This window comes from Trematosphaeria pertusa (genome assembly GCF_010094035.1).
Source record: "Trematosphaeria pertusa strain CBS 122368 unplaced genomic scaffold BU26scaffold_14, whole genome shotgun sequence".
NCBI classification, from domain to species: domain Eukaryota; kingdom Fungi; phylum Ascomycota; class Dothideomycetes; order Pleosporales; family Trematosphaeriaceae; genus Trematosphaeria; species Trematosphaeria pertusa.
Genome location: NW_022987225.1, coordinates 313328 through 334086, shown reverse-complemented (window position 1 = coordinate 334086; position 20759 = coordinate 313328). Strand labels below are relative to the sequence as shown.

Genomic DNA, 20759 nt, shown 5'->3' with positions numbered 1-20759 from the left:
GCTGCCTTCACGCATGGCCGGACCTGCTACTGCGGCTCCGACGTGGTATCTCTGCTGTGCTAGTGAAAGAAAACTGTTGTCCTGTCATGGAATTCAAAATTCTGATATTTGCGGATGCCTGGCCGGTCCTGGCCTCCCATGGTTCGATAACATGCCACTGCTTATCTTACGTGCCGCAGTTCCCAGTGGCAGAGGAGCAAGAGAGTACCTAGTCAGAATCCTCTTCCTCTTCGTCGTCGTCGTCATCCTCTTCACTGTCCTCCTCCTCCGATGACTGGTTTAGGAAATCAATCAACTGCTGCGTCTTGCCTTTCACCTTCTCCATATCCTCGCCATCCGAAGATCTGGGATCCGCCCACCACTGCAGCATGCCGTCCTCCTCTATCGCGTCTAACTCTATCAGCTTTGTGGCCGCGCTCAATAGAATGGAGTCGCCGGCGTCTCGATGGGCCAGGTCCGCCTGCAGCAGCATCAAGAAGTCCACCTGATCAACCTTGCTCGATTCGTTCTTATCAAATATAGCGCGGTCCACCAAGTCCTTGTGCTGGCCCAAAACTTGCGCTACCGCATCCCGTACGCTGGTTCCTGATTTGATTAATGCCGTGATTCGTTTCACGAAGGCAACGACGACTGCGCGCCGGACCTGATGGTCTGAGGCGTTTGTGCTCATGCGAAGTGCTGTAAGTTCTAGTTGGATGTTGGCCGACTCGTGCCCTTCAACAAGAGAATCATAAATGCTCGCGGAAGCATCGTGGTCGAAATTAGCGGCATGTTGACTGTCCTGCGAACCGACAGACAGGAAGCTGCTGGCTTCCGACCGATCCCGCCGAATTTCGAACTCCTCTTCAGATTCGCTGTTGAGCGTGGAAATTGACTCAGCGGACATTGCGAGATTCGCGAGCTTGTATACTGCTGGGGTTAACGAGATGATACAGTCTGTAGGGGGGTGCGACTTACGAGGGCCTGCGGAGATAAGACCATCCACGAGCTCGTCGTCTTCCTCCTCGTCGGAATCTTGGAATTCGAAGCCGTCTCCGGTAGGACCAACTATTGCAGTATCCGGTACACCTCTGACGAGATCTTCACCATGTGCTCGCTTTCGCTTTGCTCTAGTGATTCTATGCTCTTCTCGGATCGTCATGCCGTCGCCAATGGTGACTCCGTAAGAGATGAGTGCGCCAGGCTCAATCGTGCACTTCTTTCCTACTGAACCTTCGTTTGCAATGATAGCTTTCTTGACTGTAGAGCCATCTCCGATGCTTGCGTGATCCCAGATGTATGCGCCATCGACCATGACCCCCTTGCCGATATAACAATGCCGGCCTATGATGCTGTTCGTTATTATGCTTCCATCTCCGATGCTAGTCCCACGGCCAATGACCGTCTTGGGGTGGATCATGCAATCCCGCGCTAATATGACACCCTCCTCTTTGTAGATGTTGCCCTTCTGTAGTCGATACGACTGGCCCTGAACGAGGTTGCTGTCCGGACACAATGGATATGCCCACCGCGATACTATGTCTTTGCTTACGGAATCGTACGCATGGAGATTTCTAACACGTGCGGCATAGTGATTAGAGACGATATGCGTGTGAATGGTTTTGCCGTTCAGCTCGTAGTCCTTGAGCACGCTGTGGAGGAAGCCTTTTCTGGGAGCTTGGAAATCAAAGTTGTCACTCCATAGGGCGAGGACATCGGGCGTGCAGATATCAATCCCGCAGTCGATCAAGTCTTGCCGGATATCGATCTCCTGGTGGCTGGAAAGAAGGTCAGGGTCCATGGACAGGAAATGCGCCTGCTCTCTGTTAGGCATCTGCTCGAAGTGCAGACACCGGTCCTTGGTGGGATCGATGACGAACACCGGGCTTGTCCCCTGCGCTTTTGTTCTGTGCGTCGTACCGGCCTCTCGTAGCACCATTGTCATGATGGCATTCTTGTCCTTCGCGCGCCGCGCCCGATGCGCAGCCAGTGCCGACTCCAGCGGTAGGTTACTAACTACATCTCCGTATACCAGCAAGAAGTCGCCGACCAGAATACCTCGGGTATCCAGGTCTCGCATCGCATCGCCGATAGAGTGTGATGTCGACTGTATGAGCTCCAGCTTGGAGAAGGGCGAGGACCGTGACGACCATTTCGAGCGTCTGATGTAGTATTCCACTTGCTCCCTGTGCGCCCCACAGTATACGAAAACCTCTTCGACGCCGGCGTTGGCTAGGAACTCGAACGTGTATTCAATGAGCGGGGTATTCGCGAGGGGCAACAGGCACTACAGGCTTATTAGTAGAGCGAGATAAGAGGCAAAGGGTGTGTACAAACCCGCGGGCGCTCGAGCGTGAATGGGTTGAAGCGGGTTTCGAAGGGGTCTGCGAGTATCTAGAAAATTAGTATGGCCTCACGACAATTTGCATTGCTCTCCTTACCACGGCCTGGAGCGGCTCATCGCGCTCCTCTTCCCCAGCTTTGGACTTCTCATTCGACTGACCTTTCTTGCCTTTGGGCGGCATGGTGCGGAGCTCGTGGGTTGAGGTATGGCGGGGGTTGGCGTTGGTGCGGAGCTCGACTTCACGATACGAACTTGGGCAGATGAGTCAGGCACAGCGGCACCACAAGGCGAAAATGCGTCACAGATCCGAGAATTAAGGTTTTGTGGGGCGGGCGGCTGCGCATGGGACCGCAGCGCGGGTCAAAACGCGATGGAGGCTTTCCTGGCTTTCACGTGTGGCGGCGAAGGTCTAGACCATCTGGACCATGACCCTCAGGACTACGGGGAAATGCTTATTGCAACGACACACAACGACAATGCAGCGCCCTAGATCTCTTTTAGAAGGTATGGGGAAGACGATTACCAGTCCTCTAACGGTACAGTGCGTCAATACCTAGTGAGTACATCTTGGCCATCGGCTAACCCTCGCCCACGCCATTTTCACGTTTGCCTCCGTATCTGCCTCCACAACGCTCCTAGCGACCTCAATTGGGCAACATTGGGCCGGTTAAACTTGCTAGATACGAGACTATTTCTAAACCTCTCGCGGCCCCCTAGACCTCCTCTAGGCAATACACGGATATCCTCAGGTAGTAACATCGAGCGGAGTGCCACCGCGACAATCGCCGACTTATCCCGTTTTCTGTTAGATCTCAGCCTCTAACTCCACATCATATGTTAAGTCCGATGCCATACGCCATCGTGCGCCCATTACTCTTCTCTGTGATCCACTTGGAATATGCCGCTCGTGTCCAATCCACTTTTCATAATCATCTACCGTAGGGAGAGGATAGGTCGAAGGAGAGAATGAAGAGAATGGAACCATCATCGGCGGCCTGAGAAGCCTGGGTATCCGTGCGCCCAACGCCATTAATGCTTGTCGCCCTGCGACGGTTCTGTCGAACATTCCTGTCGGCGGCTTTTCTTCCACAGTTGGCCTTCCTGGTGCACCAGCGGAGCGACCGTACCAACACGATGCGAGCCTCTTCATTCTGGGCAGAACCCGCCAGGTGTTCGTCAACGAGGCCGTTGCATAGGATTCATAGGTTGAGGATGTAAGGGGGCATTTGCGTACATCTGCTGTCGCTTAGCCGGGTTATTCATGTCGTCTCCTCCGGAGATGTCCGATATCTGTCTTCGGTGTCCGGGTTGTTGTCGTGCCTGCATTGGCATTTGTGGTGATGTATTATAGGCAATATTTCCCTGCATGGGGTTGACGGCGTACGCTCCAGGATGACCTTGAACAGCCTGCATGTACTCATCCGTTACGTTGCTGCCAACAGGGGAAACGCCAGGCATTTGGTTTGGAGAATTCCAGTTGCTCGCCGTTGCTGGGGACTTCGCTGGCGACTCTTCTTCCTTTAAGACCTGCCTTGTTGTTGCTAATGGCTGCGGCGCTACCATCCCGTCCAAATGCGCTACGGGCTTCTTCAGATGTGCTAGATGTTTCTCGAGCATCTGCAACAGGCCTTCCTTCGTGAAGGGCTTCGGAAGAACGTCATTCATTCCTAGTAGAGTTAGCGGAAATTGTGCCTCAAGGGAGCCCAGACGTACCGTGATGGAAATACATGGAGATATCATCACTCCGGATATTCGATGTCATGGCGATGATGGGCGTGTTGTCGAACTGACGGATCAGATGGCAAGCTGAGACGCCATCCAAGTTGGGCATGATGATGTCCATGAGAATCAAGTCGTATTTCGAGCCAGAATTCATTTTACGTACCGCCTCGAGACCGTCGAGCTGGGCATGATTAGTATAAAGTCAGTATTGTAAGTGGTTTTGCTTACTGCGCTGTCGATGGAGCAGTGGAACGCGTATAGGAACTTGCTGCCGATGCGGCGACAAGTCGGATCGTCTTCAACAAGTAAAATTTGAGGAGGACGAACCCACCCAGGGTCAACTTGGGTGCTTTTCTTTCGATTCTCCTGGACGCGAGGGTCGTTCGTTTCAGCAGCCTTTGGCGGCATGCCGTATGGAATATTGTTGATGTGTTCACTGTACATGGGGTCGATGCCGTTGGTTTGTCCCACTGGGTAGACCAAGTTATCGATATCCCCAAGCCGCACTGAGGTGGTCGAGCTTGCAGAAGGTGGCCCACCGCTGCGGCTTGCTGGTCGAGCATTCCGTATGAAATCAGGCGGCGGGGTGGTCAGCGTTCCGTTCATTCTCATAGTGATCTCGTTCATATGCTCCAAGTTCCTTGGGTTCAGCATGACGTCCGCATTTGTTTCGCTAAGAAGCTTTGAAGCGTGTTGAAGAGGTGACGCAGGGTTGTCATCCTCAAGAGGCTGGTTCTGGGCTTCGACGTTTCCATTCTGCGCTTGGTTGCCATTTTGGCTGAAAGGATTTGCGAGCCTGCTGTCGCGCCGCCGTTGAGCATCTACGTTGTGCAAAAAGGTCATGACATTTTGCATTACGTGCTCATGGTTGACGACGGTCTTCTGTAGGCCGATGACCTCTTGTAGCAGCATTGAGTGATGGATGCTCAGCTCATTGTAACGGTTCTCTAATGCATGCAGCTGGGCTTGGGTCGCGACTAGCTGGTTGCTCATCATATCCATCTGTTGGGCGGGTATTATCAACTCCTCGTTCGGCTGATTGGCCTTGCGGGGAGCTGGTGCTTTCCGTCGAATATTGTCCAGCGCATCTTTATTGTTCATCTTGAAATCCGGATGTTTGAACTCCCATGCCTATAAGAGGTCAGTATGCGCCCCTAAGTTTCATGCGCCCATAGTGAATGGAAGGTACGAGCGCATAAGCGGGCAGCACTCACCCCAGGCCCGTACGGCGACTGCCCATTCTCCTCGTTGTTGTGCCTAACTTTGTGGAAGTCGTATTTGTTCAGTTGTCTGACAAAGCTCGCGAAATTGCTGTGCTTGAAGTGCTTGGGAAGGATGTGCTTCGTGAACTTCTCGTTCTACACCGCAGTCAGCGTCGGCCACTTGAACGTGGAACTTGGTACCACAACGCACTTCCAGCACAACAAAGCTGTCACCGTCATTCCCCCACCGTACTACGTTCTCGTCTGTCGGGTTTTCGAGCATTCTATATCGCGCATTAGCACATCGGGGCGAATCGCAAGCACTACTCGGTCTCGACGCACTTGTACAACTTTCGAACCTGCGACGCGATTAGCGCAACTCCAAGAACGAACATGCAGCATCCACATACAAAATCGCTCGAACTGCTCGACCCCGAGCCCTGCGACTGGTTGGAATCCATCCCGAATTTGGCTCGCGCTTGTCGAGTCTCTAGCCCCGCGCCCGGATATGCTCAATTCGTGGTCGCGACTACGTGCTATTGCTATTGTTCGATGGACAAGCGACGGAGCGCGCGTGCGAGAGCTTCTTGCGGCGCTCTCCGATGGACTCGGACTTTGGCGGGGGCGAGCGATCGCGATGCTTCACCCGCCACGAAGTAACCGCCTCAGCGGTCTCCGGCCAGTGGCGTCTGATAGAGGATGCGGGATGACGGAATAATGGCACATGAGCCTGCGGTGAGGCCGTGATGATGCGGGACGGCGGTCGTGTTCCAGCAGGCAGGTGGAAGGAAGTCCAGGGCGAGGGAGAGTAGATGCAGTTTAGGTTCTTCGGGTGGGTATCTGAGCACTAAAGCAGGTTGAGGAATGCACAGCGGCGTGACGGCAACTCTAGTGGCTGAATGGGCGCTGAGTGGCCTGCAGGGAGAGCTAAAGCGACCGTGCCGAGGACGCCGGCCAGGGTGGATGATCGAGGATGAAAGAAATGGGCGGCTTCGGGCCATTATTAGCCAGCACTGTGCACTGTATCCGTATTGCGCGCAGGACCGCACTGAGCAATGCCCGCGCTCCCACACGCCGCCAGCTGTTGCGTGAGGGCATTCTGCCAGCAGCAGCGTCATCCGGAAGCCAAATCGGCTAGCAGCACCCGCACATCGCTTCGGGGGACCCGCGGGACAAGTCGCCTGGTGTGGGTTTTGGACGAGCGATCGGCCGCTGGCAACGATTAATTGCGAAGTTTGTTTTGGGACGGCCTTGTCCTCTTCCGTCCGCTTGGGCCTTTGGCGGTCGGAACCGCGGCCTGCACCGTCACCATCCATACATGCCGCAATTTGGAGCGCTCGACGCAGCGTTCCTACATACGGCGCCCGCCCCAGCGAGCTCCGATCGCCGCGACCCCGGGCGCGCAGAGGCCGTCTTTTGCGTGCGGGCGAAGTGCAGGCGGCGCGTCTCCATACACCGCAGAGAACCGAATTGCAGGCCTCGCAGCAAGCAGCAAGTCACCTGCGACGCCGCGCCCTCCCCGCCAATGTCCAGCGCCACCTCGCGTCGATCGCTCCTTCCACGGGTCCGGCTCCGCCAATCAGCGCCGACCGCCCGCCGGCGTCCAAGACACCTCACCACCGCGCTGCTGTATACAAGCTCCCCCTTCAGCTCCGCCACCACCTCCGTTCGCCATGTTTGCCGCTCGTCGTGTCCCGCTCGCGCGGCCCCTTACGGCAACCACCCGCCGTCTTTTCCACGCCTCGGCGCCCGCCTACGTCCAGGTCGGGGACAAGATCCCGGACGTCGAGCTGATGGAAGGCTCGCCGGGCAGCAAGGTCAACATCGCAGACGAACTCAGGAGCGGCAAGGGCCTTGTCATTGGTAAGCCGACCAGAACGGATACCCAAAGCAGCCATGTCCGCAAAACAGTCACCTGACCGCCATACCGCATGCAGGAGTTCCGGCAGCTTTCTCCCCGTCGTGCTCGGAAAGCCATATTCCCGGGTATATCAACTCGGCCCAGCTCAAGTCGGCCGGCCGAGTGTTTGTTGTTTCTGGTACGTTACACGCCGGCCCAGCAGATCAAGCCACCCACAGAGGGATTCCCATTTGAGGGAGAGTGACTTGGGATGCCTCTTCATGAAAGGCTTCGGAGGTGTATTGGATACTGAGCTGCCAGTATGGCACTTCAAGTGGTCCGATCACTCTGTGCTCCAAATACCATTGGATGGATTGCTAATCTTACGTTGCGTTATCTCTAGTTAACGATGCATTCGTGTTGGTGCAGCGAAATTCATTTCTCTACAAGTCGATTCCATTCCCCTCCTTGCATGTGGAGCCCAACGGAATAAGATAGGCATCATGCGGATAAGCTAATGAAATGCAGCATGAAGGCATGGGGCAAAGTCTTGGATCCCTCGGGTTCAAGCGGGGTGAGTAGCTTCCATTTCTTCTTTCTCCATATCCACTCATTCACATCAAAGGTCGCTCCTCGCTGTTTACAGGTGAGATTGAATGATGACTGACACTCTACCAGATCAGATTCCTTGCAGATCCCGACCTGAGGTTTACCAAAGCGCTTGACCTAGCCTTTGACGGCGCTGCCATATTCGGCGGTGACCGCTCCAAGAGATACGCCCTCGTGACTGAGGACGGCGCGGTCAAGGAGGCCCATGTGGAGTCAGAGAACACGGGATTGAAAGGTGAGTGACCATACCAGTCACCCTTTTCTGTGGGCTCTAACATTACTTCAGTGTCTTCCGCGGACAACGTCCTTGGCAAACTGCTCAAGGAATGAGTGGAATCCTGTTTCCCGAGCAGGGACGATGACATCAGGACTACGGACACTCTTTCATTACTCAGGCGAATGCGGAACTTAAGCCTAGTTGGGCTTCAACTCTCACTGTACGAATATGCAGAAAATAGATCACATACCACATCCATAGAACAAGGTTTTCAGACTTGGCAGAGCCTTCAAACTTGGCAGTCTAAGCGAGCGCAGAAATTCGTGCCGAGATAAACGTATCAAAGCAGGGCAATCGCTTAATCTCCACGAACAGTTCCCTCCATCTCATTTGCGTATGTCTCAGTGCCCATCTACAAGATGCAGCTACCTCACAATAGCCTTAATTTTCTCCAACTCCGGATACGCATACCCCTCCAGCTCCTTCGCGGGTCCATACCACCTAAGCGTAACCGAGAACTCTCCTCCCCCTTCCGTAACCAGCAGCCAATTACTCGTCCAATTAGTCGGCGGATACAGGTCCGCTGGCAGCGGTAAGGTCTGAAACCTACCGTCTCTATCCTCTCATTACCCTCCATTCACTGGATACACGCGCACGTCGTCCGCGTACGTGATGTTACTTGCTGTGCCCAAACTATTCCTGTTCAGCCTGTTGGGGATTAAGAATTGGTCGGGCCCGTACCCATACCGGGCGTGCTGGTAAATGTACTGGCCAGATTGAAGGGATTGTTTCCATAGCTGGGGTTGCTGTCATTCAGTGCTCCCTTAGAATGTCAGAGCTGATATAAGCTTACAGGTCGTAGTAAGTAAAGGAATAATATCGATCGTCGTGGGGCGGTCCAAATGTGAACAGCACACCTTCCTTAGACAGGTCCGTATAGCCCATAATATATAGGGTATCAGTATTCGGCCGCACGACGGGATCGGTTGTATTAGCGGCAAGAACGGTCGTCGTATCAGTGGTGCGTTGGCGGAGAAGTTCGTTTTGAAGTAGGCGGCCAGGACTCGCTCATACGCTAGTATCGGATGTCTACACTTGACGTTCTTGAGTACAGGATCCTTTAAGAGGTTCGTAAAGGGTATGACCTACCACTAGCGCGAACGCTGTCGATTCATCCACGGACATGATCACTGCTGGAGAGCAGTGCACTATTCCGCTTATCCCTGGTAACGTGAGTAAGACTGGAAATTTCATCTTGCAAGATAGAGCATACGTCCGCTTGGGAGTCCAGCTGAAGTTCCTCACGCTGAAGTGCCATTCTTATATGATTGGTTTCCGGGCGTGTTTTCCTTTTTTTCCATGGTGAATAATCTGGGAATCTTGGTAACAGCAGCAGAACTATGCACGGATAGGTAGCAGCTAGACTCACATTGTTCCGATGAAGATGTACCGGCGGAGCTCTCGCGTAACAGACGTGCTACTAGTCCATCTTGCAATACGTAGGAGGCATTGATTGGGAGGAGGTTACTGAAGGGTAGGCTTCCGGCGAATGGGCTATCCTCTACAATAGGTTAAGTGGAAGTTCCTGCAGTATTATGACGTTGCAGCTCCTGGAAGGCTTTCCTTTCCCGGTGCTGCGGGCAAAGATGAGTCAAGTAGCTCGGGCTGCCGAAAACCGAGCCTGGAGGATCATGCAGAACGAAGAATCATGTCTAGGGTGTGAAAGACCCACCCATTACTCGAGACTGGAACCGAAAGGCGTTAAACACACCTATCCCTAATGACCATGGGTAAGTAGATGACCGAGACCAGACAGATTCTAATCACGTGACAGGTCGTAGATCTCAGGACCGCGGGAACTTTGGCACTTTGGAGAGAAGAGCTCGAGCTCGGAATCTCGCCAATCTGCTGGGCTTTTTCCAGGGCATCAAGCGGCCGAAGACTTCTGCTCCCTTGTAGATTTAGTCTCCCGAGGCCCCTGGAGCGAACGTTGGAAAGGAGGATTCAGGTGTCGTCTGCCAGGGATGACCGCTGCAATGCTCCTTCCCCTTCTGCTTGACCTTCGCCCTCGGGAAAGAACATTCCACGTGCCGGTGGAAGGCGCCCCTAGCAACGTGGAAGGTGGAAGGTGTTTACGTGCCGCGGACACGCTGCGAGACACGTTTCTTCGTGAGCGCCATGGATTGCCACCATAATATGGCACGAACGGCGGCGTAGCAAATTGATATGAGGTCATTTCGGGGGATAGGAGCTCCGTATGCGGCCAGCTGCAATGCGCCTCATGGCGGTGATAAGCCCGGGGTCTGGCCTTCGCAAGCGAGTTTATTGAATCTGCTGTTGTTTGGACGGATGAGCGGCCAGTCACCATGATGGTGCAGATGGTTGCGAAAGCGGTTTCCTGGGATGCCACGGCAACTAGCAGCGCGGTCAGACCGTGCTTGGCGGCTAATGCAGGGCGTGTTGAATAAGGCGACTTTTATGCGAAACATGGCCGCGAAACGACGCGGCGGTGCACTACTCAACGGCCACATTTCTTGCCCCCCCCCCCGTAAACAGCTGTTGATCGCATCGTAAATCTCACCACCACCCTTCTGACGCCGCTCGCAAATCAACTGCAGTTCATCGACCGCCAAGCTCACAGCCACGACAATCGCGTGGGGAAAGCAGGCTTGACAACCGCTCAAGCGTCTAAATTTGGTGCCGAGACAGCGCCCAAGACAGCACCCCCGACTGCCGTTGCCAACGCAGGACCGAGTCCCTGGCAACGGTCTCAGCACTCAACCAGCACCACGGCAGACAGACACAACCACAGCATGTCGACGACAGCGAGAAAACCGGCGCCGCCAGGCAATCCAGCGCGCGATGCTTCTGCGCGCAACCCTTCTACTCCTGGCGCCGCAAACCGCTCCCCTGCCCGCTCTGCAACCCCGACAAGCACGAACGGCGCAAACGGCGTGACGCGGACACGATCAGTCAGATCAAGCGTGAATGGCACGCCAGTCTCCGCGCGCGCAGCCGTCAGGAAGCCTGGTGCACCCTCAGGCCTCAGCATGAGCTCATCGCAGGTCGATGGTCAAGATGACGACGCCCGAGAAGAGGCCGCGGCTCTCATGCAGGATCTCAAGGAGCGGTTACAGAAGGCGGAGACCGAGGCAGAGGAGCGCCAGAAACAGGTTGAAGTGCTCAACTCGCGGCTAGACGATGCCCTCAAAGAGCAGGCGAAGCTGGAGGAGCGCGCACATGAAGAGGAAGAGAAGGTTGAGTCACTCGAAAACGAGAAGAGAGACCTCACGAGGCAACAGCGCGAACTGGAGAGCATCTATGAGGCGGAGCGCGCGCAGACAATGAAGGAGAAAGAGGAGGCTCTTTCGAAGGAAGAGGAGCTACAGACTACTATTCAGCGACTAAAGGAAACGATGGCCACTAAGAACGTTCAAGCTGTCGATGCAGATGACGAACGCCTGTCACGGACATGTAAGTCCTCTATGCACCGTGTCAGCTTTCCAGTACAATGCTAACATGACACAGCGAGTTTCCGCAATAACCCCTCGCGCAACAGCTCCTCCCTGAACCTCGAGACCTCTGGCTCATTCGCACCGCCGTCCTCCATCCAACGAAGCGATTCACGGAATCATTCGAAGCTCATCAACCAGAAAGACAAGATCATCGAAGGTCTGCGCCTTGAACTCGCCGAAGTACAAATCAAGCTCGTAGAGATGGAGAATGCTGGTGGAGGCCGCATGCGCGAATTAGAGAAACAGCTCCTGGAGACACGCATGACCAACGCTCGGCTCATGGAAGACAACGAGAGCTTCCAGCTTCTGCTCGGAGAGAAGACATTGAACGGAGACCTCAGCCGCGGTGACTTCCTGCGCCCATCATCCCCGCATACAGACAGAGCTCCGTCGCGCAACGGCCCGTCGACCAGCTTAGCGGATGAGTTAGAGTCCGCAGAGGGTGCTGACGGTGACGCTATTCGCAAGCTGGAAGCCGAGGTTAACACCCTTAAGGACCAGAACAAGGCTCTCACGCTCTACATCAACAAGATCATCGGCCGCCTCCTCACACACCAGGGCTTTGAATCCGTCCTGGGCAACGACCTGGAAGACCATGGCCCCGTCGCCGCGGGCAGTCTCAACACGAACAAGGAGCTTCCACCCCCGCCTCCGCCGAAAGAAGAGAACGAGCAACCGCTGGGCTTCCTCCAACGCGCAAAGTCCGTAGTCGGCGGTCGCAACAAGCCCCGGCCGATGAGCTTCGCAGCACCCATGCAACACTCCGTGAACGAAGACCCCACAACCGCACCCAGCATCCCCCTCCAGCGCTCCAACTCCTCCCGCGTGCCCAGCGGCAGCTACCAGCACCGCCGCTCCACCTCCGAAATGCCGCAACCCCAACCCGGCGCCGCAAACGTCATCAATAACATGTTCCGTGCACCGCCAACTGCCGCCATCCCCGGCCAAACCTCGCCCGGCCTTGTTTCGCCCCGCAACTCTTTCTTCGGCATCCCGATCAGCGGCGCGAGCAGCAATCCTTCGTCGCGCGTGCCGTCGTCTGGTGCGCCCATACACGAAGAGAAGGAGGATGCGAAGAGCACGAGCGAGACTTCGCATGTGGATACACCTAGCCCGCCGCGGCGTACCGAGACGATGCAGGGCAAGCAGATGCGTCCGTTGAGGTTGGTGCAGAATGAGGAGGCGGCGATGCGGGAGAGAAAGGCGGCGAATCGGGGATCGTGGTTTGGTGGGCTCTTTGGAGGGCAGCAGCAGCAGCAGTCGCAGCCGGGTCAGGATGTGCTGTGATCTTCCCCATTGCTGGGCGATTTTCGCATTTCAGCATGATCTCAAGGCACACAGCATGCACATGAACTTCGGCACACACACGCAAACACGGTATAACTCATTCTATCTATTCACGGGTATGGTTTATGAGAAGCAAGGACATATAATATGTTGCATCATGTAGGAGTAGGGATATCATCATTCTTACCACCCCGCCCTAAGGCGGAGGAGGTGATTATGTAGGAGAGACTGTGAGTCTAAGTCTGCCCTGTTCGTATACCCCCAGTTTAGACTTTTGGCTTCTTGACGTTTTTGGATGGGGGTTTTATGTAGGCGTAATGCATTACTATGTTTCTTCTTCCCTCTCGACTGTTCAGTGTCGTGCCTTCTTCGGCCGCAGTGGAAGGGTGGTGCGGAGCCGTGGTACGCAGCGAGTCTCCATCGTTTCTCCCCTGCAATTCCGCTTGCGCTCCACTTCGTCAACGTACTCTCCACCACACTCACTCTCTTCCTCAGACTCCTCATGCCTCTCTTCGCCATCCTCCACGCAACTCGCCTTCCTCTTTCTCCTGATGTTCGGTCCCATCGCCCCATCCTGCCTTTCCTCCCCACTGCTCTCTTTCCTCTCCTCCCACGGCATCCCACTCAAGCTCCCCTTCCTCACCCGACACCATCTGCACAACCCTCCATCCGTATACTTCCTCTTCATGCGATTCGGGCACGCTGGCGGATCGAGACCGTGTGTTTTGGCGTGGCTGCAGCGCGGGTAGGTGATTTGCAGGAGCCAGGAGCATTGGGTGCAGGTTTGGAGGAGGGCGTAGCACATTCTTCGTCGGTGGAAGCTGGTGGAGAAGAGGAGTTGTGATGTGTTCGGAGCCGGATGCGCTACTGCCAGGGGTTCGGGAGATGGCTGATTTCGAGTGCGATGGCGGGTGAGGAGATAGCGGTGCGTCCGTATCAGACCATTACCTTGATCTGTGTGTATGATGGTCAGTGTTATACATCTGAATAGTGCTTGTTGCAAAACAGTTTGCCGCGAGACAATTGTCTTGTCCAACCCAGCGCAAGACAGTTTCTTTGACCTGTTCGGGACACCACGAAACAAGAGTACTTTGTTTCCAACCAGCATTGGAGTATCTAAGTGATTTAATCCGTTGTCTTCAGAAGTGCGTACGTCCCAAGCATTGATACGTTCAGGACCTCTATCAGCTTTTCTCGTTGTGATCGACTATATAAAGGACGTTTGCCGGAACCTCAAACCCGAAAGAAGTGAATAGCGAGCCTGGATGGAAGAACAACAAACCATCCTGGACGCAGCAGCCATAGTCTCCTGACTCGTGAAGAAGCTCGCCTAATCCGCAGTGCCGTCCTGGGCTTCCGCGATGTCTGTGTCTGGGTCATCCACAAGAGACTCCGTTCCGGCGATAGCGATGGCGTATCATGAATCGCCTAAGGCTTGCGGACGCGGGTCTTCCTGTACTTCCTCCCCCTCGCTGCTGCCGTGCGCATCGCTTCCCTTCGCATCCCACAAATCGAATAGCGTCGCGTCTTCCAAACACCTCCACCGCGCGATTCTCGAGCAACGGCGCAAAATCTCATCAATTATGGTGTAACTTTTGCGGAACTCATGTACGTACCATTTTGCCGGCACGAATCCCAGCGGTAGCGCAACGAGCATCTTACAGATTGGCCGGTTGCTCATCTTCACCAGCTCCTCTACCGAAATGTCGCCGAAGTCAAACTTCGGCGAGAATGGTTTGCTCGGTTTGCTCTTGCGCTCCCCACAGCAAGTGTTCCCCCTCTTGCTGAGGTAGAAGTTGTAGTCCGGGATCCTATAGTGGCCCTCCATCTCCGCTGCCGGCCGAATGGTTTTGAACCCCACCCGGAAGGGCGACTGGACGGGTAAACTGACGGACTTCCGAATGGACTTCATGTATTCGAAAGCGTATTGGCACTTTCGCTTCTTAGAAAGGCGCTTAGCGTCCTCTAAAGCAAGATGAAGGTAGAGGTCGAGCTCGATCGGCTGGGGAAATCGGGCTAGCTCGTTGAGGAGGTCAAATGGCCAGCGGCCATCTACAGCGAAATCGAGTTGATATCGCTCGATTTTCGGGCACACTTGCCGAAGGTTGCGAAGCTCTTCCGCTCCCGGCGTGTCCACTCCGGCAGGACCGGGGCTTCCATTCACGAAGTGGTAATGAGCCATGTCGAAATCTGTTAGTCCGGGCATCATCTTCAAGAGAACCCAAGGCAGCATGTCGCCGTTATGCTGTTGATTGGTGATTCTCTCGCATGTGCTATAAACGAAGCGGCGCATCCCGGGGAACGTGAGTGCTGATGATGCGCCGGATTGCAGCGTTTCCACGTACGGTTTGACTGCGTCAAGATCTGTCCAACAGAGGGGCTGAACGGCTAATTCTTCCAGCTGAGCAGCTTTTCCAATGAAGGCATTGAGCAAGTGCGCGAAAGTGTATAGCCTAGAAGTGGCCACACAATTAGCAGAGGTCTACAAGTAGAGAATAGAAAGGGAAGAGGCGGGGGAATGCGAATGCGGAATCCGATCAACTTTACCCCCAAATGCGTGTTTCGAGATTACTTACCGCTCTAGCTTGTTCCATCCACCCTGAGCACCCCATATCGATAGCTCACGCCATGTGAAGAGCTCTGAAGCCAATATTGCAAGATACAAAATCCCTTGCGGCAGCGTACTCTGTTGGAACTCCTGCATCATTTCTGGAAAGCTTCTTCGCGTAACGAACGTGGGAACGATAGCTAGCGATTGGAGTGCTGTGTTATTCGTAATCATTCTCACGAGGTCCGCTTTAAAGCCGTCGTATAGCTGCGAACGTGGTGGTACACATTAGCGATGTCATCAACGAAAGCAGCAGCATGGCTTATGTTTTTACGCTGAAGGCCTTCAAAGACAGCCTCCCGCAAGCGAACCGGTGGAAGCGAACTACACTGGTATGTGTATCGCGAAGTACATACCTGATCTTCCTCAGTGAACTTAAATTTAAAGAAGGTTAACTGTGAAACGGCTGGGTGGAGGAAGAGGCTAATCTGAGATCCTAGCTGTCCGACCGCCTCTCTACGGTCCAGCGCATTGCCGTTGATTATGAGCTTAGCACGTCGAAAGGTACAGACCGCATCAAGTATGTCCGGATGTACGTTGATGTAGCCGTGCCAGTGCAGAAACACTAGATTTACGTGTTGGGCGACTCTGGGAGCTCGTTAAGCTGTCATGGTACGCTCTGCGGCATGCGCTCACTAGATGTGAATGACCGACAATTACTGTATGTGCGCGACATCATGACGCTGAAAGGCGTCCAATGTGAAACCCTCCAGGGTAGGCAGTGTATTAATTCGACGATGGTGAACGGGAAGGGCTCACCTTCTTCACCGGCGGCGAAGTAGTCTAACGCAATGTTGCGAGCAGCTGGAACGAACAGCTGAGCGATCTCAAAGCCTCAAGATGTCCTTAGGAAGCACCGCCTTAAGTAATCATCCCACGCCACACCCCTGCACCCTGGGCACCAATCAGCACCCCCCCAGAAAGCCGCTTACGCCGCCCTCACGACAACCTCGGCACAACCTCTCAGAACCGCATCTCCAAACTTGCGACCTCGCCAAATCCCTTGCTTATAAGCCCGTCTACCACCCTAATCACTCCTTTCCCCAATCATCAGCGCATCCTCTATCCCCCGAATACCTCAATTTCCCGATCCCCTCCCCGCGAACCCGCTTCCGGCGCTCCAGATACCAGATCCCGCGAATATCCAGCCATGTCCGACCAATTCACCACCAAGCAAGTCGCCGAGCACAACACAGTGGACAACGGGCTATACATAATAATCGACGGGAGCGTGTACAAGATGGATAGCTTTGTGGACGAGCATCCGGGCGGGGCGAAGATTCTGAAGCGAGTGGGTGGGAAGGATGCGAGTAAGCAGTTTTGGAAGGCAAGATTTACCTCCATTGCAGCCTGTTGTTGTTAAGAAGAATTGCTAACGGAGGGATGGATAGTATCACAACGAGAGCGTGCTGAAGAAGTATGCGCCGAAGCTTAAGATCGGGAGCGTGAAGGAGGAGGCAAAGCTGTAGTTGCAGAGCTTCGGCGAGATACCGAGCCCGATCGCGATAAACACTTCGGGGGATGCATGCGACTTTCGACGTCTGATACTGCGCCTGACGGACAGAACCGCTGGAGTACTACAGGCATACGATGTGCAGAATACTACATGGCGTTTTTAGAGCGGAAGAGATTCTGTGTACATATTCAGAACAATAGATTATTCCATTTAGACTTATGAGCGAGTGCACTGCAGCAGTGGCAGCAATAGTACCGAATATCTGAATGGAGCAGTCCATGCTTCGTATCTCCATATTTAACATCCTCATTACCAATGGCTCTCCTCGCCCTGTACCGCACGTGTCTGATAGAAACTAACCGTAGCTCATATACTCTAAGTATCATGTGTATATTCCCGAACCAACAAACAACATGCCGTGGGTATCGTAAACGCCTTCGTAATGCTGCGCGAATATGCAAATGTCGTGTCCACCGTAGTGCTCATGTCTCCTCTTATTCAGAAGCAACCCCACTTCTTCCTCTTCGCATTATCGTTCTTCTGTTCCGGTCTCGATCGCTCCACCTTGCGGCTTTGCAGCCGCAAGGCACTCTTCTCGTCTACTTCCTCGTCATCCGAGACATCCATCCGATACCGGCGGACAGACCCAACATCCGACCTGTCCTTCTCATAGAACCGCTGTGGTTGATGCCCCGAAACACACCTCGGCACAATCCTCTTCGCAAAACCTCTCAACCCACTGTTCGCTCTATCAATCTTTTCGTATTGCATTTTCCTTGTGCTGGGCGAAATCCAATGCAGCGTATTCGCCACTTCAGGCGTCGCCACCGCCTCCTCGCTTTCCTTTGGTGACAAGGACTCGATGCCGTCCTGGCTGGCCTGTGGCGCAGGTGGTGGCGGATCGACTCGCATCGAGCCGAAGTCCGTATTTGCACCCCTATATCCGGAAATGGTGGGGCTGGGGAGATTGGAACTATATGCGGGGTTGGAGAAGAGGCTGCAGCTGCGGAAATGAAGGGCGAGCACGTCGTCAATTTCGCGGTTTAGCGTAGGACAAGTCTGCGAGCTTTTGATCCTGTAGTGGCGGGCTGGTCGGGAGGGGTCGACGATGGTGCAAGACGTCCGGCGTGAGGATGGGAGGGAGCCATGACCGCGGCGCCGTGATTTGGTCGTTGAGTCCTCTGACGAGGCTATGGATTTTCGGCGGGGCTCTGTTGATGTCTGGTGCGCGCTGGGGCGCTTCTCGGATGCTGGGCGGTCGGTCTCCGCGGTCGTGGTGATGGGGTTTGCAGACGAGTCGGGGGAGGTTTTCTTAGATCTCTGTTGACGAATAGGGGCGGTGTTGCTCCTGTGGACAGATGTGGGTGCCTTTTCCAGTCCCTCCATTTGGAAGGATTCATCGAATGCGCTGTCTGTTCGGTCCATGGTCGATTGATGGAAGATAGATGAAGTGCACAAACGTTCCGACAGAATGTCGACGACCTCCAAGAATGTGTCTTCGTTTTCGAGAGTATTGTTATTGCCACATCATCTAGGCTTTCCATCAGTGCTGTTCAATGAGGAAAGTCAAGACGGGTACGGGCTGCCTTACAGAAGTCGCGATGTCTAAGAGCAGGCGGAACCAGCCGTTTCCGTATATCGAGATGAAAGCTGAAAGGAAACGAGAAAAGGAAGGAAATGATGTTAACGAAGAGAAATCGAGTCGGTGTGAACCGACCGACAGCACAGAACGTGCTAAAGGTGCGGTCAGTTTGAAGCGAACAAAAGATGTTTATAATAGGAAGACTGAACGACCAAAGCGAAGATCGACTATCCGACAGCTAGACTGGGAGATGCCAGGTGCGTAAAAACGCAGTAGCATAGACGCCAGCGGTTGGTGGGAATTAACGCGTTGAGTTCACCGCCTCAACACAAGCGGCTGGGGTGTGTTCGGAAAAGCGCAAGTTTAGATACGAAAGGGATAGCGGACCCGCGAAAACTGGAGCATCGATGCGGATTGTGCTTTGTGGAAATTATGGGCGGCGACAGGCGACTACATATGTCAATGGCTTTCCGTTCCACATGAAGGCGCGGAAGACGGGGCTGAGGGATGATGTCGATTTCACATGCCAAAAATGTGAGCCTTCTTGAGGGTTCCAAACGGAGCAGTGCACATCACCTTGGCTGGACTTGTGACAGGCCCAAGCGGGCGATGCAGCGCAAAGGAGGGCGCGAGGCATGTCGAATGAAGTGGCAGCCTCGTTTGGACCTTCTCACGACGCCAGCACAACCAGGCGGGAGGGACCGAATCATGCGGGATAGCGACATCGGACAGGTCATCTGCGCGCTGTTCCGGCAACCGTAAGCGTGCCATCAAGCCTTCAGGGTCCCGTCTGCACATGTCTGCGGAATGTGGAGCGCCACGCACGACATCGTGGTGGAAGCTGAGAGGTTGTTGTGGAAGGAAAGCCGCAGGCACCGTCTCGTCTCTGCTAAGGTTGAACCCGACAGACAGACATGCATTTGCCTGCCCCAGGAGCCAGAACGCAGGCTGTGAGAGGATGGATTATTCGAGATTTCGGGCCGTTGCCTTAATGCTTATCGCTGCAGACGCCTACTTGTCTTGCCAAGGCGTCTCATGCAGCTGTCGGAATGGGGGCGCGCTAAATGTAGGCGTGCATCCATCCAATGGTTGTTGCATCACGCGGGCACCCAACCACAGCCTTCGCGCCCGGAAAAGGGCGACACAGACTCGGATCTGCAGCTTCTGAATATAGCAGAGACAGCCCAAGATAGGTCATTCGAGAGGGCCTTGGGGCCTGCGTCTGGCATCCTAAGGCCTCCAGACTTATTGAATCTCATGGTAGAAGGAGAGGATCTGTTTCCCCACATCCTCGAAAGCCTCAACGCAGTGCCAGTGTCCAACGCCCTTCATGACCTCCAACCTCTTCTCTGACGTCCCGATCTCATCGAACATTTTCTGACACCCTTCCAGCGGCGCAGACTTGTCCTCCTCGCCGGCCAGTATCAGCACTGGCACGGCAATCTTGCTGTAGTTGGGTGGCTTCGCGTTGATGATGACTCTGCAATTCGAGCAGTAACCGGCCGGATTCTGACCCAGCAGCAGCTCTCGAATGAAGCCCTTAGCGAGAGGAGATGCCTTCTTGCCCAGCGCAGCGTATGGTATTGTGTTGGCCATGGGCTCCATGCCTTCTTTCTCCACCGTTTGTATCCTTTTCTCGAAGACCGGAGCGATGCTGTCGTTCGGGTAGACGGGGCCGATGAGTATGGCGGCTACAACGCGATCACTACGTTCGGCGGCGAGGTGTGCTCCTACTATGCTGAGATGCAATGTCAGCGTCCATTCCAGGTATAGGCGGGGATAATACATACCCTCCCATGCTGTGACCGACGACAATGGCCTTGGGCACCTCCAGCGCGTCCAAGATCCCAATAAGATCATCTGCAAGGCTCTGAATGCTCTGCTCGATCTGCGTGTAAGGCGATCGGCCAGCGCCAGTGGTATCAAACATAATACATCGGAATTTGTGAGCTTGCAAGCCCAGAGCTACCGCGTGGTAGTAGTCCTGCGATGACCTACGAGCAACGAGTTAACGTGTTAGCATGTATAAGCCAATTTCACCCGTTGAAGCCCTTCAGGGCGCATAACCGAAACTGAGACGGTGATACGTGTACATACCCCAGGCCATGCATGCAAACAAAGGTCTCGCGAGCCTCATGGTTCTCCGGCTTGAAGTCGGTATAATGTATCCTCTTGCATCCGACTCGAAGGAATGGCATCGTGTTCAGTGATGGCGGAACCTAGGAAGGGTGTTGAAGCCGCCATGGTGGAGTGAGCGAGGAATAGGTTCCGATCCGCGGGCCGATGATGTCGAGATGTGAGGGGAGATGAGTGGCTGGTGGCACGCAAGACCCCTGATCCTTGGTCGGTAATTGCACTACAAAGAACATCGGCAATTGATAGACTAGGTACTTTTACA

General features: G+C 54.4%; 10 protein-coding genes across 10 annotated transcripts; 3 read left to right on the top strand and 7 right to left on the bottom strand.

Moving 5' to 3' along the window:
* Positions 1-208: 208 nt before the first annotated feature.
* BU26DRAFT_568661 (heat shock transcription factor 2) lies at positions 209-5708 on the bottom strand (the record flags this gene model as incomplete). Its single annotated transcript, XM_033833792.1, has 11 exons — positions 209-909; positions 958-2266; positions 2317-2373; positions 2421-2574; positions 3558-3990; positions 4037-4226; positions 4274-5176; positions 5260-5403; positions 5459-5531; positions 5590-5606; positions 5658-5708. 11 exons carry the CDS (start codon positions 5706-5708, stop codon positions 209-211), a joined length of 4032 nt encoding a protein of 1343 aa, XP_033679651.1.
* Positions 5709-5784: 76 nt separating this feature from the next.
* BU26DRAFT_83111 (uncharacterized protein) lies at positions 5785-6861 on the bottom strand. Its single transcript, XM_033836387.1, has one exon. The coding sequence runs from the start codon at positions 6561-6563 to the stop codon at positions 5913-5915; it is 651 nt and encodes a 216-aa protein (XP_033679650.1). The 5' UTR covers positions 6564-6861; the 3' UTR covers positions 5785-5912.
* A 59-nt stretch (positions 6862-6920) lies between these two features.
* Positions 6921-8204, top strand: BU26DRAFT_463308 (AhpC/TSA family protein; the record flags this gene model as incomplete). The annotated part of the gene is made up of 6 exons (XM_033825125.1): positions 6921-7110; positions 7185-7286; positions 7491-7506; positions 7616-7661; positions 7766-7931; positions 7983-8204. The coding sequence occupies 6 exons, from the start codon at positions 6921-6923 to the stop codon at positions 8024-8026; spliced, it is 564 nt and encodes a 187-aa protein (XP_033679649.1). The 3' UTR covers positions 8027-8204.
* A 68-nt stretch (positions 8205-8272) lies between these two features.
* BU26DRAFT_83346 (uncharacterized protein) lies at positions 8273-8949 on the bottom strand. Its single transcript, XM_033836390.1, has 4 exons — positions 8767-8949; positions 8655-8710; positions 8583-8606; positions 8273-8528 (listed from the first exon to the last, which is right to left on the bottom strand). The coding sequence occupies exons 1-4, from the start codon at positions 8856-8858 to the stop codon at positions 8344-8346; spliced, it is 357 nt and encodes a 118-aa protein (XP_033679648.1). The 5' UTR covers positions 8859-8949; the 3' UTR covers positions 8273-8343.
* A 1511-nt stretch (positions 8950-10460) lies between these two features.
* Positions 10461-13057, top strand: BU26DRAFT_542603 (uncharacterized protein). The gene is made up of 2 exons (XM_033831660.1): positions 10461-11387; positions 11442-13057. Exons 1-2 carry the CDS (start codon positions 10727-10729, stop codon positions 12713-12715), a joined length of 1935 nt encoding a protein of 644 aa, XP_033679647.1. The 5' UTR covers positions 10461-10726; the 3' UTR covers positions 12716-13057.
* BU26DRAFT_83308 (uncharacterized protein) lies at positions 12892-14045 on the bottom strand. The gene has a single exon (XM_033836389.1). It carries the CDS (start codon positions 13821-13823, stop codon positions 13068-13070), a length of 756 nt encoding a protein of 251 aa, XP_033679646.1. The 5' UTR covers positions 13824-14045; the 3' UTR covers positions 12892-13067.
* On the bottom strand, positions 13978-15723 carry BU26DRAFT_83302 (uncharacterized protein). Its single transcript, XM_033836388.1, has 2 exons — positions 15292-15723; positions 13978-15168 (listed from the first exon to the last, which is right to left on the bottom strand). The coding sequence occupies exons 1-2, from the start codon at positions 15495-15497 to the stop codon at positions 14133-14135; spliced, it is 1242 nt and encodes a 413-aa protein (XP_033679645.1). The 5' UTR covers positions 15498-15723; the 3' UTR covers positions 13978-14132.
* A 640-nt stretch (positions 15724-16363) lies between these two features.
* BU26DRAFT_542602 (cytochrome b5) lies at positions 16364-17006 on the top strand. The gene is made up of 2 exons (XM_033831659.1): positions 16364-16650; positions 16715-17006. The coding sequence occupies exons 1-2, from the start codon at positions 16474-16476 to the stop codon at positions 16790-16792; spliced, it is 255 nt and encodes an 84-aa protein (XP_033679644.1). The 5' UTR covers positions 16364-16473; the 3' UTR covers positions 16793-17006.
* Positions 17007-17277: 271 nt separating this feature from the next.
* Positions 17278-18165, bottom strand: BU26DRAFT_434418 (uncharacterized protein; the record flags this gene model as incomplete). The annotated part of the gene is made up of 1 exon (XM_033824073.1): positions 17278-18165. One exon carries the CDS (start codon positions 18163-18165, stop codon positions 17278-17280), a length of 888 nt encoding a protein of 295 aa, XP_033679643.1.
* Positions 18166-19606: 1441 nt separating this feature from the next.
* On the bottom strand, positions 19607-20559 carry BU26DRAFT_508649 (3-oxoadipate enol-lactone hydrolase; the record flags this gene model as incomplete). The annotated part of the gene is made up of 3 exons (XM_033827100.1): positions 19607-20099; positions 20152-20355; positions 20459-20559. 3 exons carry the CDS (start codon positions 20557-20559, stop codon positions 19607-19609), a joined length of 798 nt encoding a protein of 265 aa, XP_033679642.1.
* Positions 20560-20759: the final 200 nt, after the last annotated feature.